Source organism: Lynx canadensis, chromosome C1 (assembly GCF_007474595.2).
Source record: "Lynx canadensis isolate LIC74 chromosome C1, mLynCan4.pri.v2, whole genome shotgun sequence".
Lineage (NCBI taxonomy): Eukaryota > Metazoa > Chordata > Mammalia > Carnivora > Felidae > Lynx > Lynx canadensis.
Window position 1 is genome coordinate 68,370,114 of NC_044310.1, and position 18,133 is coordinate 68,388,246.

An 18,133-nucleotide genomic window follows, 5' to 3' on the forward strand; every position below is an offset into this window, starting at 1 on the left:
AAAATGGTAGCTAACCCATAGGTAGAACACCCAACAGTGAAGGTGGACCTCTTGCTCACATAGCTCCTCCCAGCTGTTCTTGGCTTTCTTTCTGTGTGTTTACCCTTTGTCCTAGGCTGTGTTACTACTTCATGGGTCCAGTGGCTGAAAACTTAAAATTCTCATTTTTTATTCCATCTGGGAATCTTTTTTCAGCACTTATGAACGGTCGTTTTCTGCACTCTTCCTAATACACCACACTTGAATTCATATAGCACTTTTAATTATTGAGCAGTATTATGTACATTATCTCATTTTAGAGTCACACAGGTAGGAAAAGTAACATCATACATGTTTCATCTCTGCTCTGTAGGCGACAAAAGTGAATCTTAGATAAATTTTGCCCTTCCCGGGTTATTTCAACTTGTCGGACTAGATTGGAGCAGCGCTGGCCCACTGCTGCGTGCTTCCATTTATACCAGTTTTAAATAAAGTGTCTATAAATCTAAATCAGTTATTGTACCATAAGTGTATTACTATCATAGCATCTTAGTTTTTTTTTGGGGGGGGACTGCTAAGACAAATATTTTTTAAGATAATGCTAACAGCAATGAATACGTCTACATTAAATGAGAAAGTGAAGTCAGTGTGTATCAGAGCTTATATTCCACTGCCTAAATGAACATTGTTTCTTGATTAGTTGTTACATTCTCTATTTGTAAAACTTGTCATTTATAAGTCTGTCGATTAAATTTGTCCTTTTTCTTTGGATTTACTCAAAAAGAGCCACTTAGTTTCTTATTGTGAATAGATTATACGTGAATAGATTATACAGATAGTATTTGCTAGAGTAATTTAAATTTTATTATACAGGTGAAGAGTCCAGCCAAAGATACATATTAAAAAAACTAAAAAATTCTTGACATATAGTAAAGAATCAAGGAGTTATTTAATAAATATATGGATGACTTAAAAACATACTTTTGGTGACATCTCTTGAATATAGACATGAATCGTATTACTTGAAAATGCCTTATTAAAATAACTTATTTCATACTTGTCTTAATTTTAATTTTCTTTCTTTCTTTTTTTCACTTTTAAGGTTTCAGCAGAGCAGCTTTACCATTCGGGTTAGTTAGGCGAGAATTATCCTGTGAAGGTTATTCTATAGATCTGCGATGTCCAGGCAGCGATGTGATCATGATTGAGAGCGCTAACTATGGTCGGACAGATGACAAGATTTGTGATGCTGACCCATTTCAGATGGAGAATACAGATTGCTACCTCCCAGATGCCTTCAAAATTATGACTCAAAGGTAGATGCTTCTGTGTTATTATCCCATTTTAGCTACTACATCCAAAGTAGATGAATAGAGTCCGTTCTCAGCCCATTTATTAAACTGAGTGAGGGTTTTACCTACTACTGTTGATTTCTACTTTTAAGCTTTCAACATGTAAATCTCTGTATCATTTTTATATAGCTTAACAGAAAGAATATGCAATATGCATCTTTTGATTTTTATATATCATAAGATACAGAGAAAAGAATATTTCAAATGTAATTTTGTTTTTTGGGCCGGTACAGTTTTGAAATATTTTTTTAACAACAAGAATGTTTAACTGGGTCTTTGGCAATAGTTGGTCTTTAATTTTTTTTAAAGTTCATTTATTTATTGTGCGAGAGAGAAAGAGAGCGAGTATACACACCCACAAGTCGGGGAGAGGCAGGGAGTGATGGAGAAAAAGAGAATTCCAACTCAGAGCGTAACTTGGGGCTCGATCTCACGAAACATGAGATCACGACCTGAGCAGAAATTAAGAGTGGGATGCTTAACTGACTGAGACACCCAGGTGCCCCAGGTCTTTAATTTTTTAATTAATATTTTTTACAGCAAAAATGGGCAGAGAAAGTACAGAGAGTTACCATGTCCCATTGCTACACAGGCACAACCTCCCCAGTTATCAACGTCTTGCATCACAGTGGTCCATTTGTTATAATAGATGAACCCACACTGACACCTCATTATCACCCAAAGTTTATACTTCACATTAGGGTTTATTCTTGGTGTGGTGTATTCTATGGCTTTTGGCAAATTTATGATGGCACATGTCCACCATTGTGGTATCAGGCAAAGTAGTGTTGCCATTGTAATAGGTGTATAGTGATATCTCATAGTTTTGATTTACATTTCCCTAATGACATTTCATATTGAACATCTTTTACTATGCTTACATATTTTCTGTTTGTCTTTATTGGTGAGGTGTTGTTCAGGTGTTCTGCTCATTTTCCAATTGGATTGTTCTTTTTTTTTTTTTTTTTTTTTTTTTTTTTTTTTTTCTGAGAGAGAGGGTGCACGAGAGAGTGAGCAGGGGAGGGAAAGAGGGAGGAGAGAGAGAATCTTAAGCAGGTCCCAGGCCCAGCACAGAGACTGGTGTGGGGTTCATCTCACAACTGTGAGATCATGACCGGAACCAAAATCGAGAGCTGGATGCTTAACGAACTGACCCACCCAGACACCCTGTCCATTTTCTTATTGTTGAGTTTTAAGAGTTCTTTATACATTTTAAGTAACAATTCTTAATCAGATAGGGCTTTTGCAAATATTTACTGTCAGTCTGTGGTTTATCTTCTCATTCTCTTGATCCTTAGCTTTAAAAAACAAACAAAATACAGCAGATTCAAGTTAAGAAAGCATATACTGGGCTTTCTCTCTTTCTCTCTCTCTCTACCCCCCCTTCATATATATATATATATCTCATTGGTTAATATTGTGTTTTAAAAATGATGCGTTTGAATTATAAAATTTAAAATATATAAATGATACCTCTTCACAGGATAATTGCCTGCCTATCTCTAGATAGAATACCAAAACACTGCTGACAATAGGTATTGCCTTTCCTCTGCCCTAACACACAGCACATAACTCCTGGTCTCTCTCTTTTTTTTTACCTCACTTTTGCTACACTTGGCATCTTAATCAAAAATCTCTTACATATAAAATATTAAAATTGTGGTTAGTTATGGCCAAACTAGTACAATAGTATCCAGCAATTCTAGTTATTTGGAACATAGAGACTCTCTGAAGGAACATTTAAGTATCATAGAGTTTATTATACATTATCGCTTTTGTATTTTGTTTACTAGGAAAACCCTTCATCTTTCTATTCAAAGCTTTCACCCTCTTCTCCTGCCTCTTTCCCCACTCTGGACTCAATATTCTGTCTATTTTCTGGCTTATTTATTAGTCTACCTTAAAGTAGAATAGCAAATTTTCTAGACTGGGGTCTGGTCAGTGTAGGGAAAATGAAAATATCAAGGGGTGGTAAGAGATGATGAAGAAAAAAATGAAAAAACTATTTAACAAAAAATCCATGCCATAGTAAGATGGGTACAAATTGCTGTAAAATCTCTGATTTCACAGAGACTATGTATTAGCATATTTTTTTATTGATAGCACATTATGAGTAGTTTTTCATTAATGTTAATGTGGATCAAGATGCTTTTTAGAAACCAGAGAACATATACAATACTTTTGATAGATTTCCATCAAAATATTTTTTATTTTTGGGGTGCCTGACTGGCTCAGTCAGTAGAGCATGGGACTCTTGATCTCAGGACTGTGACTTTGATTACTTAAAAAAATACGTAAAATCTTTTTTTAAAAGTTTCTATTTTTAGTTCTTAAAGTGTTATTAAAAACTTAAGACAAAATCTTATTTGCATAAATGGCATTTGAGAAAGGTTTTTTAAATTTAAAACAAATTTCATTATGGATTATGCAGTATTTTGAATCAAAACGTAACTTATCTTCTTTGGAAGAATGGATTCTGTACTCCCCTAAAATTGTAACACAACAGTTTACACATACTGTATCAAAAGTTGGGAACTGCCCATGCTAGAAAGACAATAAAGGCAGCCACTAATAATTGACTGCTTATCCATTCTTTATATTATTGAACTGTTTAATTTAATGATATTAGATGAGCATCTAGAAGTAGGCCAGAGAGAAATGGGAAGTAAAGAATTATTACATAAAATGACCTGATTTTACAAAATTGACAGGCAAAAAAGCAGTGGAGTTGGTACAAAGAGAGGGTCTGAAAAAGCTGGCCTTAAGGAATTATACATTGTCGGTCACTTATCTTTGTGGATTTATACATTTAAATACATAATTCAGTATCCACCAAGATATATGTCTTATCACATTTATATCTATTAAATATAATTACCTATTGTAGGAAATGTACAAGATAATATAGCAAGTTATTTTCATTGTTTCATGATGTTATAAAACCAGGACTGCATTTTTTATAATTCTTTTAAGTTTTTATTTACTTATTTTGATAGAGTTAGCAGAGGAGGGACAGAGAGAGAGGGGAGAGAGAGAATTCCAAACAGTCTCCACACTGTCAGCATGGGGCTGATGGTGGGCTTGAACCCACGAACTGCAAGTTATAATAGAGCTGAAACCAAGAGTCAGACACTTAACTGACTGAGCCACCCAGGAGCCCCAATAATACTTTTAAAAGGCACCAGAGTTTTGGGGTATTTAAGATCAGTGAAAGCATAGACTTATTCTCTGTAGCCTTGTTATCAAAATATCCAGTCTGTGATGTTTTAATGCAAATAAGGTGTTAATTCCAAAACTAGCTGTAGAAACCCCATTTTTAAATTGTATTATACTGGTAGCCTATAATTATTTAGTCAGCACAATGACAATTTAAACAAGAACACTTTTGGGGGCACCTGGGTGGCTCAGTCGGTTGAGCGTCTGACTTCAACTCAGGTCATGATCTCATGGCTCCTGAGTTCAAGCCCCACCTCAGGCTCTGTGCTGACAGCTCAGAGCCTGGAGCCTACTTCAGATTCTGTGTCTCCCCCTCTTTTGTCCCTCCCCTGCTCTCTCTCTCTCTCTCTCTCTCTCTCTGCCCCTCCCCTGCTCTCTCTCTCAGAAATAAACATTAAAAAAATTTTTAAACAAGAACCGCTTAGTGACAATGAAGACAATATTAATAGGACTTAAAATGAGTTTCATAGTGGTAGCTTATAAGAGTTCCATTCTGTGAGTGTCAGAATATAAACCTTTAAGGAAGTCTGCCATATTTGGTACATAGTTTAAAATAGCTGGAAGAAAATATATAGATAATATTTTTGCAGCTGAATTATTAATGAATAATTATTGAATATCTTATTTTTTAAGTAAGTGTAGGGTTTGAACTCTTGGCCCCAAGAGCAGAGTCTCATGCTCCAGACAGGCAGCCCATTTAATTTAAGTATATCCCTGTTTTTTTTAATTGAAAAATAATTTTCAGTATTCACAAATGAAGTAAGATTTATTTTTACCATACTCCTAATAATTTGGCAAATTATCTATTTATAATTGTCAGAAAATGTGATATTCAGTAATGTAGGAAAAGGCATTTTTTTTTGGCTTTAAGAAAAGAACTTCTCTTTTGAAAGCTCAAATAAAAGCACTTGATGTTTTCTATTGAATTTCTAAAACACTGTGATGGAGATAAACACAATTTTCAATACCATTAATATATGTTTGTCCCCTTTCCTTACTGTCATCACTTCAACAGTTAAGAATCAAGTAAATAAATACACTTGTAATTCTGACTGTGGTGGTGGTAAAGTATTAATAATTGTTACTGATTCTTCATTTTCTATTTCCTGTTCATTTAAAAGTGTGAAACCAAGGCTCTGTCCGAAAGTGATAGTACACTTGTCTTGTAAGTACACCAAATGGCTCACCCTAAAAAGTGAGAAAAGAACTTCTTCCCTAAAATGATTTTAATACTCTATAAAATAATCACCATTAGAGAGAGTATTTTTAGCACTCTTTGAAGATAATATAGTGAGGTTCCTTAAAAAAAATGTGCAAGGGGTGCCTCGGTGGCTCACTAGGTTAAGCATCTGACTCTTGATATTGGCTCAGATCATGATTTCGTTGTTAGTAGGTTTGAGCCCTGCTCTGGGCTTTGCACTGACAGTGTAGAGTCTGCTCGGGATTCTGTCTCTCTCCTCTCTTTTCTGCCCCTACTCCCACCCATCTCAAAATAAATAAATAAACTTAAAAAATTTTTTTTAAAGAGTAAAAAAAATGTGCAATAGTTTTAGCACTTTGATTTCATTAAAGCAAAAAAGAAACAAACAAAAAAAAAAACCTTACTACAACTCTGAAGTATTTGATGAATAAGTAAATTAGAGTTTGCTAACAATGTCGGGTTTTTGCAGCACTTAGGGACAATCTAGTTAGTGTCTTAAAGTGATGTGCTAAATTGTATCTGAGATCCTCTTGTAGTGTCATTTATGACTATCCCTTTGTTCAAGTTCTTCTCCTTGAGAGCCTGACCATTCTGATTAAGGTAGATTGCTGCCGTTCGCTATGCTTTATAATATGCCCTTAAGTTTTGTAGCACTTTGGTTTAGAGATCTGAAAGTAAATGTGTACTTCCCACTCCCCTCCCCCAATATTTAATGTTAGGGTAACATGCATGGGTAGGTGAGGTTTTACATGTAGAGTATGAGTTACAGAGTTAATTCATACTAGCAGATATGCACCAGTGTTCTTCTGTCAATAAATACAAAGAGGTTCTAAAAGTAATAATGTATTCCTCTCAAGATAGAATACATGCCTCAGGTTTTCCCTATGGTAGGAAAGGTATATTTTTTGCCATTGACTCGAAAATAAGCTGTTTTTGTATTGAAATTGACTAAGACAAAAAAGGACTGTCCTACAAGTGGAGAACTAGCTCGTTCCTTTAAAGCTTCTGGCCAAAATTTGAGCCCACATATAGATAGCAACTGGCTAGAACCTCATAGCAAAACTATGTTACGTTTCTGGGTTTTTTTTTAAGTTTATTTATTTTGAGGGAAAAAGAGTGCACGGTTATTAAATAAAATTCAGTGTATTTTTGGTAGTTATACTACTCATATCAGTTTATTTGGGAACGAGTTTGCCTATAAATAAATGGTTCAGCAAGCGATTGCTTATACAGATTTGGTGCTCACAAGAGTGGTGAAGGAACATGTAGATGAAGCAAACATTAATGTAAAGTTAAATTTGCTGGTGAATAGGTGATATCATTCACAGACGTTATGTAGTTTGAGCATGCAAAAACTCTAGAGAACACCTGAATATAAGGGACAGAGGTAAAGTTGCCATCAAGGAAACCAGGACAGGCACAGAAAGATAATGTCTCATAAAGCCAATAGTAAAGTTAATAGCAGTCGTAATAGTAAAATAATAGTGAAGTATAAAAGATGTACACTTTTTTCCTTGTTGATATTGAAGGTTTTGTTCTGTCTAGATAGCCCAAATAAAAGAACATTTAGGCTTTTCATGATAGAGTTTCAGAATAGATATCAAGAAAATAGAATTCAGTTTTGCCTAGACCAGAAGAATTAAGTATTTCCCTAGTCACAGAACCAACAATGAATAAATACATGGCCTAGATTTATAAAGTAGGTACACTATTCAGGGACTTATGTCTTAAAAGGAAAAAAAAATCTAGCTTCTAGAACTTGGGTACAGTTTCATTAAATTAAGCTAAGTCAGTAGGTGACAAAACTTATTTCAGAGCCTAGATCTTTTCCAACAAGGGTTGGGATGATGGAAGTAAGCTCAAATATATAGGAACCAGATCAATTTGTTCCTATCCTACATCCCATTCAGTACTTTCCATCCTTGAATTTCTCTTTTGTCAACCTATCAGTGTCCCACCCAACTCTTTACAAGCATAATCACGTTCTATTTAACATGTCAACCCAACAGCAGCTCAAGTGGTGACAGTTTCTTTTCCATGACTCATTACATTACAGCAGATGTAGAGTGAGTCTGGAAATTGAGTGCGTATTCACAGCGTGCCGTTAGAAGTAAGACTCCATGGAAAGGACCATGCCTGCCTTAGTTAGGAGTAAGCTTGAGGATCTCTCCCTCTGCCTTTCCACCTGTAATTCTTACTACTAGTCAAGGCACATAGACTTTCTTTGGGGTGGGTGGTGGGGACATACGTGATTGTTTAAAAGAGTTATTGAATAACATTGTTAGACTGCTGAGGAACTTGGGACTCATCATATTTTGGCTCTGTTTCTTTACATCCGGTAACAACTGTCATTGCATTCAGTACATTTTGTTTACACGACATATGTGCTCCTCACTGATTTAAAAAATATCCTTGAGAAGAAGTGGCAACATGATATGCCTTTTTTCACTTTGTGAACTTTTAAAAAGGTTGAATTATTTGCTATAAGGGCTGAAACTTCAATTCGTTTAATACCTAGAATCTCATTAATATCTTCATGACATGAAAATTTATTATTAAATAATAATTAATAACTAATCTCATTAATTCTGCTATCTAGACTTTAAAAATCCACTTCTGTTATTTTCTTTTTTTTAAACTTTTTTTTTTTTTCAACGTTTATTTATTTTTGGGACAGAGAGAGACAGAGCATGAACGGGGGAGGGGCAGAGAGAGAGGGAGACACAGAATCGGAAACAGGCTCCAGGCTCTGAGCCATCAGCCCAGAGCCCGACGCGGGGCTCGAAGTCACGGACCGCGAGATCGTGACCTGGCTGAAGTCGGACGCTTAACCGACTGCGCCACCCAGGCGCCCCCACTTCTGTTATTTTCAACTATACTGATAAGATATTGCGTATAAAATATTTAAAAGATATATACACATAGTCATACAAAACCTTCCTATGACAACTGATGAATATTGGAAGCGTCTCAGAATTTACCAAGAAAATCCACCAAAATGCAGTCACAATTCTGCTAGTGTCCTCTGGCAGACTTCATGATTATAGATTTCAGTGTGGATATCCTCTCCTTGACATACCGCCCTCTCAACTTTTATATCATTTTAGATCATTCGGTCTTCATAAAGAAGCTTTGTATCCAAGTCAGAGCTTTCTTATAGAAAGAGTTTATTTAATTATTTTTTTATCTCCTGATCTCTCTTTACAGGTAACAATATACTTAAAACCTGTTTTTCTAAGATATTCATATCCCATCCTTATTAACAGCACTTTTTTAGAAGAAAAAAAAATTAGCCAAATCTGCTTTTTCACCTAATTTGATATTTTATAATTTATAATTTTAATTTTATAATTTATAATTTTATAATTCTGGGGGTTCGTGTATTTTATTCTTGCATGATTGTAAATACTTACTGGTCAGGGATACTTTCGCTTAGTCTGTTTATTCATTGAACCTATTCGTTCTCATAGAATTTAAGCCTGCCATTTCTGAAGAACTATATTCTTACCTTTACGCTGCTTATCTCAAGTGCTTTTATCTATCTGTGGTGTCAGATTTATCAGCCTTTTGTCCATTAAGATGAAATGTATCTGGGGAAAAATGAATAACTCAGATGCTACTAACTCATCATCTGTGTGCATTGTACTTAAGTTATTTTCTGTTAGGTGATGGATTTCCACGAATTCTTCACTTTTGGCCGAGTTGTTTTAAGACACCTAATGGAATCACAAGCACCTCTCTTTGGCCAAAGATTGGGAGGTTACTAGTATAGACTCTTGAACCTGAGTATAGTAATAAATAACCATTAAAGCTCTAATTGGTATATCTAATTGGACACATACTTTGCATGTCACTTACCAATGGGCATTTAAACCAAAGCAATTCATTATAGGAAGAGGAGACTAGTGGCAGTAATAAACATGAAACATATTAAACATTCACATTTACTATGCAAGAAAGACTAATAAATTGTAAAATGGCTTAGAAGACAAATAACATAATATCCCTTACAACCCTGGTTATCAAACGTAGAAGAAAGAAACAGTGTCACATCAAAGATTCTGCTCTACAGGGTTCTCTGTTTCTCCTTTTAAAATGAGAATTAGTAAACAATTCTACTGGATAATGAGTACTAAGAGAGTAAGTGTGAATTAACAGTTTTCTCTGGTACTTGTGGTTAATATGTGGGTTGTTAACCTTTTATAATATGTCTTTTGGTCAAGGAAGCTAGGACGATTTTCCCTATGAACAAAACATTACTGATCTTCAGTGTTTCCTAAGAATTAAGAGGTTTGAATAATACCTTAAAAGTCTGAATTTGATTTTGGTTTTGGAGAGATACTGGGCGGATGAGGGAAAGAGAAGTTAGGTTTTTAAATTTTTTTTTTCAACGTTTTTATTTATTTTTGGGACAGAGAGAGACAGAGCATGAACGGGGGAGGGGCAGAGAGAGAGGGAGACACAGAATCGGAAACAGGCTCCAGGCTCCGAGCCATCCGCCCAGAGCCTGACGCGGGGCTCGAACTCACGGACCGCGAGATCGTGACCTGGCTGAAGTCGGACGCTTAACCGACTGCGCCACCCAGGCGCCCCGAGAAGTTAGGTTTTTAAAAGGAAAAACCTATCTCATTTCAACTCTAGTGATTTTGGTTCAGTTATTATTTTTATTATTTTTTTAAGTTTATTTATTTATTTTCAGAGAGAGAGAGCACGAGCAGGGGTGGGACAGACTGACTTGGGACTTGAACTCACGACCATGAGATCATGACCTGAGCCGAAACCAAGAGTGGGACGCTTAACCAAATCAGCCACCCAGGCACCCCTGGTTTTTATTTTTAAAAGTTATCTTTATTTTTGAAACCACAGTGGAGAGGTGAAGAAATAAAAGCAAATGTAAACATTGATTTGACATACAGATTTTAATATTATTGTAAATACTCTGTTCATAATCCCTTTCAAGCCTTGAGTATCATTTACTCCAGCTTTATTTGAAAGCTGTTTCAGATGAGATTACAGTGATATTTTAATAGTACATATATTGTTATCTACCTTATAGTTTTTTCTCACTTAGAACATACCCTGCTTCACACTATAATACTGGTTTCTATTTACAAAGTCAACTTAAACATTAATTGTGTTAACTGACAGAAACAAAGTCCAATTTAGACTTATATTACCTAAATGTACTAGATAATCAGTGTTAAATAACTGAAAGCACACTGTATCTGCTTACATAAGACTAGTTTCAAATACCCATTTGAGTTTTGTTTTGTACCTAAGTGTGACTTCTTTTTAGTATGTAGCTGCTCCTTATACTACTAGTGTTGTGTATAAATACAACTTACAAGCATCCTTTTAAATTTTGAACAAATAAAAATAGTTAATCACAGTTATAGAGAATAGAAATGAAATTTATTAGATTTTCAAATCAAGACATAGTCACTATGTTTTCTCTGTATTTGGCTTTCTCTCCCCACTCCCCACCGAAAGCTCATAGCCAAATGCTAGTGAAATGTAATATATTGCACATTTTTTCTACCACTATAAAAAATGAACAAATTATGATTTGTAACTTCACTTAAGAATTTGTAATTCCTTTTTGTATGCAGTGCAGCGTCTTATCAGCATGTTTATTGCCAGGAAATTAAATGTATTTGTTGAAGCTTTGGAATAATTTTAGTGTCTGAAAATATACTGTTTATTACTTAATGCATTTTTATTATGTAATAAATAATAACAAAATGTAATTTTGAGTGAAATTGATAATTTTCCAGCCTAACAATCCTTTTTATTTTATTGAGATTTCTCGGTCAGTAAAAAAAAAAAAATCCTGTGTGTTATTGGGTAGAGGGAAAAAAAATCCTTAGTCACTGTTATAGTCCAAATCCTTACTTTATTTTCTTACTAGCAGTTTAGGAGCCCTGCTTTGCCTCTCAAAAGCAGGTAGCAGTTGTGAATCAGTATCGCTTATAATATATTCTATTGACTTATCAAATGAAGACAAAAATACAGCTAAGCTGTCATTCATTGTGGCGTTGCTGATTTTTCTATGTATCACATAATGAAACTGAACCTAGACCAAATTCGCAAGAGCAGCAGTAACAAAAACACCAGTATCGATACACGGCTTTGTACTTTGCCTAAGAAAATTATTGTGGTTAATTAGGTTTCTGATAGCATTACATATTTATTTGTCCTACAGTTTTTAAAGACCTATTTTTACTTTGCTATGTATTTTCTTGAAATAAAGCAATTAGTTACAGTTGGTAATGCTGTTTGCTATTCCACAATTAGATTTAGACCTAATATCTCTGATGTTTCTAGGAAAAGTCAGGTTTGGAAGAAATACAAAGTGAGTGATTCTGTAATCTTGATATTTGTTGCACATAACAATCAAGTGTATCCTTTAACCAATGCATGCCACCGTTCTCCCAGTAGTTGTTCAAATGTCATATGCAACCAACACCAACATAGTTTTAGAACTCACCTAAGCACGCTCCCCATTGCCTTAAAGAGAATGTCTGAAGTGATCGTCACTCTGTGTAAGTTGTCTTGAGATTATGGCAGTGGTCTTTCTGTTCAGTTTTACAGACCAGAGATCCATCATTGTTATTGAACTCACCTGTAATGTGTGAAAATACTACTCTGTCTAAAAGTGGATTCACCATGAAGTTAATGAATCTTAAACATCAGAGCCCTTCACTTGAACAAGCTCTTCCAAGTCATTGTTAGAACCCCTAGCGGTATGCTCACAGGGTCATATGTTTTTGTAAAGTTGGCTGAAGTATGATATTTAAACACAATCTTAAGGTTTTGATTTCATTCTCTGACTTCTCTGTTACACTTCCCCTCATTTATGGTCACTTAGGAGTAGCCAAGAGCTAGTGGGATTCTGTTAAGTAGAGGTTCTGGTGGTGATAAATTCAGTTTGGGTTTAGTGGTGTATTTTTATGTGGTTTGCAGACACTCGTGTACAGTTTAGTTATTGCTGGCAATTCTGGTGAAGAAATGGCCTCTAGGATTGCTCCTATTATTCATTATATTGCCTTACTGATTGTGACATAAATGTGCAAGGCCAGATGTCATATTACAATTTGAATGTGTCCTGTGGCACCTGAAATATGTGGCAAGTGGAGGAAAAGTAATGTTTGAAGTGAATGGAGCCAGAAGCTACTCTTTGGAAAACCTTTTCAGTCATTAAATGTGTAAAAAACAGTAAGTGGGGGATTTGGTTTTCATATATAATGAAAGCAGAAGTTCTCTCCCTTGTATTCTGGAGGGAGTATATAGACAACAAGTCAGATGTGGTACTTACAATTATAAAAGCAACATGCTGTTCCCCTCTTTTAGTGAGTAGCATATAAAATAGAATTTACCAGAATACCTGTGTTTGTGGGACACGGGCTGTAGGAGTTCAACAGGCATGAGCATCTGTGACGTTGTAGGTGTGTACTTTGTGTATGCTGACCATCAGTAGTAAATAACAAATTTTGAGTAGCTGTTCTAGAGGAAAACCAAAACTATAGAAAGTGACAGTATGAAATTGTTATATATGAGACAATGGTAGGATTTGTGGTGAAAAAATATTAAACAAAATATGAAGGAATGCCGGCAATCAATTTGTTAAAATGTTATTTCAGTTTTCTGGATTTTGTTGCTTGTGATGCTTGTTGGCTTTTACAAATGTGTTGTTTATTGTGATTTCTTTTCTTTTTTTCTAAATAACTATTCACTTTGGCACCTTATTTTCCACTTGAAATTTTTCTGGTTTTTATTCCCCTTAAAGTGGTACCTTTAAATTTTATAAGCTTTGGACCTCCCAAAATTTTAATCTGCCCTTACCATTTTTATTTATAATGTGATGAGTTTGAGAAATTGTCAGTCCTCTACTCGACAGTCATAAGTTGATCTATATACTTCAGGACGTTTCATCGTATCTTTTTTTATTTTTATTTTTTTCATTGTGTCTCCATTGTATTCTAAAGATTTAGAATTTGGGATGAGAATGTGAAAAATTAAAAATTTAACAAATAAATTTATTAAGGGGCATTAATTAAATAGATAACAAAACATTTCATTTATTCATTAAATAAAAGATTTAAGATTTAAAAACATTCTGATAGTTTATGTTAAGTAAATGCTTTGTTTAAACTAAAGGGATTTTTTTTATTTTTTTAATTTTAATTTATTTTTGAGGGAGAGAGAGAGAGAGATAGAGTGTGAGCTGGGGAAGGGGCAGAGAGAGGGAGACACAGAATCTGAAGCAGGCTCCAGGCTCTGAGCTGTCAGCACAGAGCTCAGTGCGGGGCTCGAATTCATGGACTGAGAGATCATGACCTGAGCTGAAGTCGGATGCTTAACCGACTGAGCCACCCAGGTGCCCCTAAACTAAGGGAATTTTTTTTAGGCACTTTCCAAAACATCTTATTTAATTTCTCAAAACATGTTACAAATGATAGATCTGAAGTTCTAAAAGTAACTTCTTGATGACTCAGTCTTTTTTTTTTTTTTTGTAATTTAACTTTATTTTTTATATTTTAAATTTTACATCCAAATTAGTTAGTATATAGTGAAGCAATGATTTCAGGACTGGATTCCTTGATGCCCCTTACCCATTTAGCCCATCCCCCCTCCCACAACCCCTCCAGCAACCCTCAGTTTGTTCTCCATATTTATGAGTCTTAAACTAAGGGAATTTTAAGTTGAGTAAGGTTTAAACAAATTTTTAAGAAATGATACTAATGGGCTTTGCTTTTATACTTTTTTTCCATTTTTCCCACTCCCCATATTTGGAAGTTTCCTGCACCCTCACCCCAGACTCCTATTGCAGCCAAGAATCTTATGGAGGAAAAATATGACTTTTAAGTTACTTTTCTTTAGTAATGACTTCAGGTCCATAAGATCCGTAATCAAAAAGTCTTTTAGTAAATCAAACATTTTTTTTTTCCTTACTACTCTTGGAATTTTCCAAAACAATGCATCAAGAGGAGGCAAGGGAAAGTATGCCAATTTTTCTAGGACATGTTATAATTTGGTATTTTTTTTCATACATTAAATTATCTTAGGACCCAGTCCTAAGATGTTCTCATTGTTAATTCATGGGATTCTGTATATATAATTTAAAAGAATGTTTATAAGTAACTTTTGAAATCTATTTGTGGGTTGTTAGGTGAATGAGACTCTACCCTTTGGAAATGTAAATAAACAGATATGTTAGACAGAAAGATAGATAATGGTCATTACAAATACATTATCTGATAAGTTGATTTGAGACCTTTATATGTGCATTGCCATTTATTTCCACCCTTGACGAGTAGACCTTTATTAAGCTGTGATGATTACTGAATATGAAATGTAACCAAGATTATTTTTTATTCAAATATAATTTAAATATTCATCAAAGAGAAGCTATGCTTGAGACTGACAGAGACTATTAACATCAAAAAATATAATTAACTGCATTGGGTATCATGAAGCAGAGTTAGCCAAATAGCCGAGAGGTCTAATTGCTCTAGAGTTTGAGAAGCAATGGTTTTATTTTATGCCGTAGCTGTGGAATTAATAGTAATGCGGTTGCCTATGTGGGCCAATTAAAAGCTGCCTGTTAAGGTTCATTGCTCTATAGGAAACCCTTTGAATATCGCTTAGTAAACAGGATTGACATGTCAGTGTGTACAAGAAGATGCAATACAATAAAATCTGTGAAAATGAGAAGTAACGTTAAAAGAACTGTTTTTGAAAACAATTCATTAAACTCTGTACAAGTACAGTGTTGTAGTGGCTGTCGTGGTGTGCCCTCGGATTCCCCATTCAGGATGGGGGACTCTTTCCCTCAGCTGCCAAGGCTGTTGCCTGCTGATGGGCTCTCTGTGAGTCCCCGCCCAGGACCGCGGGCTGAAGGGATCTTAAACCCTTCTCCCCAGAGGCAGCCCTCACCGAATGCCAAAGTACAAAGGCTTTGCCTCCTCATCTTTTGCTTCATTTTGACACAGCTCCGAAGGGCCTTCCCAATTCCAGAGCTCCCTCCCTGAGGAATTTGAGGGGCCTTTGTTGCAACTGCATTAGACTTCTCCCCAGTCCCGCTTCCCTGATAGTTCTAAGAGCTGTGAGCCTCCCAGAGATCTCTGCCTCAAATTCTGCTTCCCATGTTACCCAACCTGAGAAAGGTACTGATGATAAATATAAAAACAAGTCCTGTCAGTGGTACTGGTTACATACATTGTAGGAATCTGGCAACTAAACACTGAAGTAGTTTTAACCACTCCCCCCAATTGCCCAATTCAGGTCTACAAGTGGCATTTTATCTTTGTCATGTGATCCTTTTTCTTTAATAAAGGTAATATGCCGACCTTTGTGATGCTATTACGCTTTTTAGCTGAATACAAAAAGAAAGCACTCCTGATTGAACCCAAAAGATTTTGCCTTGCCCAGACTGTAGAGATTTAAAAGTGGGCAGACATTCTCATGACACTTTGACCTTAACGAGGTTGTTGAAATGGAAAGTTGAAGGGCCAAAGATAAGAGCAGTCGCAAAGCTCTTCTCGTGTTTCTTTTCTTAATGATGATATATCAAATACACTTAATAAATTGTGATTCCTAACAAAATATGTAATGTTATGCGTTGAGTGTAGTATTTTAAGGATTAGAATACTTTTTTGCAAATAAAAATAATTCTAACACTGTAAATTATGCAACCTCAAATACAGTTTATTAAATTAAGATATCCTATTTATCTAACTGTTATAAGACATGTAAAAAACTTAGATTAGCTTAATAGGTCTTAATATGCATGAAGTAATAAGGTGTACCTTTTGCCTTTCGTCTGCAGTGATAAAGATGTTTTCCTAGGCATCCATTATTTAATATGCTTACCCTGTTTATATCTGTGGCCCAAGACTGCATGTCAGCTTTCAGCGGAGTGGTGTTGCTGCTTCACAACACACAGCCCTGTACTCCCAAGCCTGTACATGGTGTTAGCGGTATTTTAAAGCTCTTGAGTCTAACATTTTATAGGTCACAACGAACTGAGCCTTTCAGACAAGTTACTGATAGGAAGCTAATTCCGGCTAGGAATATAACATGGAATGGAAGGCCCTGCCTTCATTGTAGTTTTTAAAAACTTACACAAACCATGTAAATCAGAAACGTTTTAATTTGGTTTCTGTCCTATGGGTATGGAACTCTGCTTGACTTCTGAAAATTGTATTTTATCTTTCATTCATTGATTTATGCTCCCAAATAATTACTGAGCTGCAGGATGTACAAGCTAATGTGCCGAACACTGTAAAGGTATTTATGAACAACCGGTAAGAATATATACTTGCAAGCCTACATACTGATGTTTATAGAATTAATAAATTTTAGACTAAGACACAGCATTAGGCACTGCACATATTTCGGGGATTCTTAAACTGAGCATGAACCCCTCAAAGATGTAGTCTGGTGAAGAAGATGAGATGTGTACAGAAATAAGTATGATACCAAATCTCTCAGCACAATAAACTTCCAAAACCTGATGGAGAAGGGAAAGTGATGAGCAATCTCCTGAGGTGGGAAGATATACTATATGTTGAGGGAATACTGAGTAGCTCTGTTTAGGGAGTTATTCAACTTCTGACCTTACCCTCTCAAACTTTTATACTCTGAAGCATCTTACCAGCTTGCTTCTTCCTTTTGGACATTCTTAATTCTCCCCTTGTACTTAGGCTAAGGAAGAAAGGATCTTTCAAAGATTGTGTTCTTTATGTTTCTCAAAATATGGAATAGTTCTATACCATGTATTTAAAAAATACATTTTTAACCCTGTAATGTGAACATGGCAAATGACACTAGGGCCTCAGGTCCTTCGTATTAATTCTGAAATGACGACTTCATTTTTTTATAGCAGAGAACTGTAATACACAATTTCACATCCACTTCTTCATTTTCTTCTGCATAGATATTATTTAGTCTGGTTTATTTAGGGTATTACTATGCTTTCAAAATTGTAGGTATTTCTACACCTAGAATGTAATAGCATATGATGTCTTATATTGCTGTTTCTAGTGCCAGAATCATAGGTGGATATTAAATTATCGTGTCCTTCCTTCCTTCCTTCCTTCCTTCCTTCCTTCCTTCCTTCCTCCCTTCCTCCCTCCCTCCCTCCCTCCCTCCCTTCCTTCCTTCCTATTTATTTCTCTATCTCTCTTTATCCGTCATCTATCTATTTATAGATAATTTCTTGCCCTTGAGACTGAATTGCAGTAAGAGGACACTTCCCTTGATCTGTGCTTTTTTAGAAAAAGAGCACTTTGGGTTAATATGCTGAAGACTGAATGCTTATGAGTAGGTAGGTGTTCAGTTATCAAGAATGCCATGAGCAATGCCTTGTTGCTTTCTTATCAGC

The 18,133-nt window shown here is 35.4% G+C and overlaps 1 protein-coding gene across 1 annotated transcript in view; it reads left to right on the forward strand.

Annotated features, from left to right (window-relative positions):
* The window catches only part of ADGRL2 (adhesion G protein-coupled receptor L2), a 160,173-nt gene that overhangs the window by 73,566 nt on the left and 68,474 nt on the right, over positions 1-18,133 (forward strand). The window contains 1 exon segment of the mRNA XM_032594329.1: positions 1,082-1,295. Within this exon segment, the coding sequence (XP_032450220.1) occupies positions 1,082-1,295 (214 nt within the window).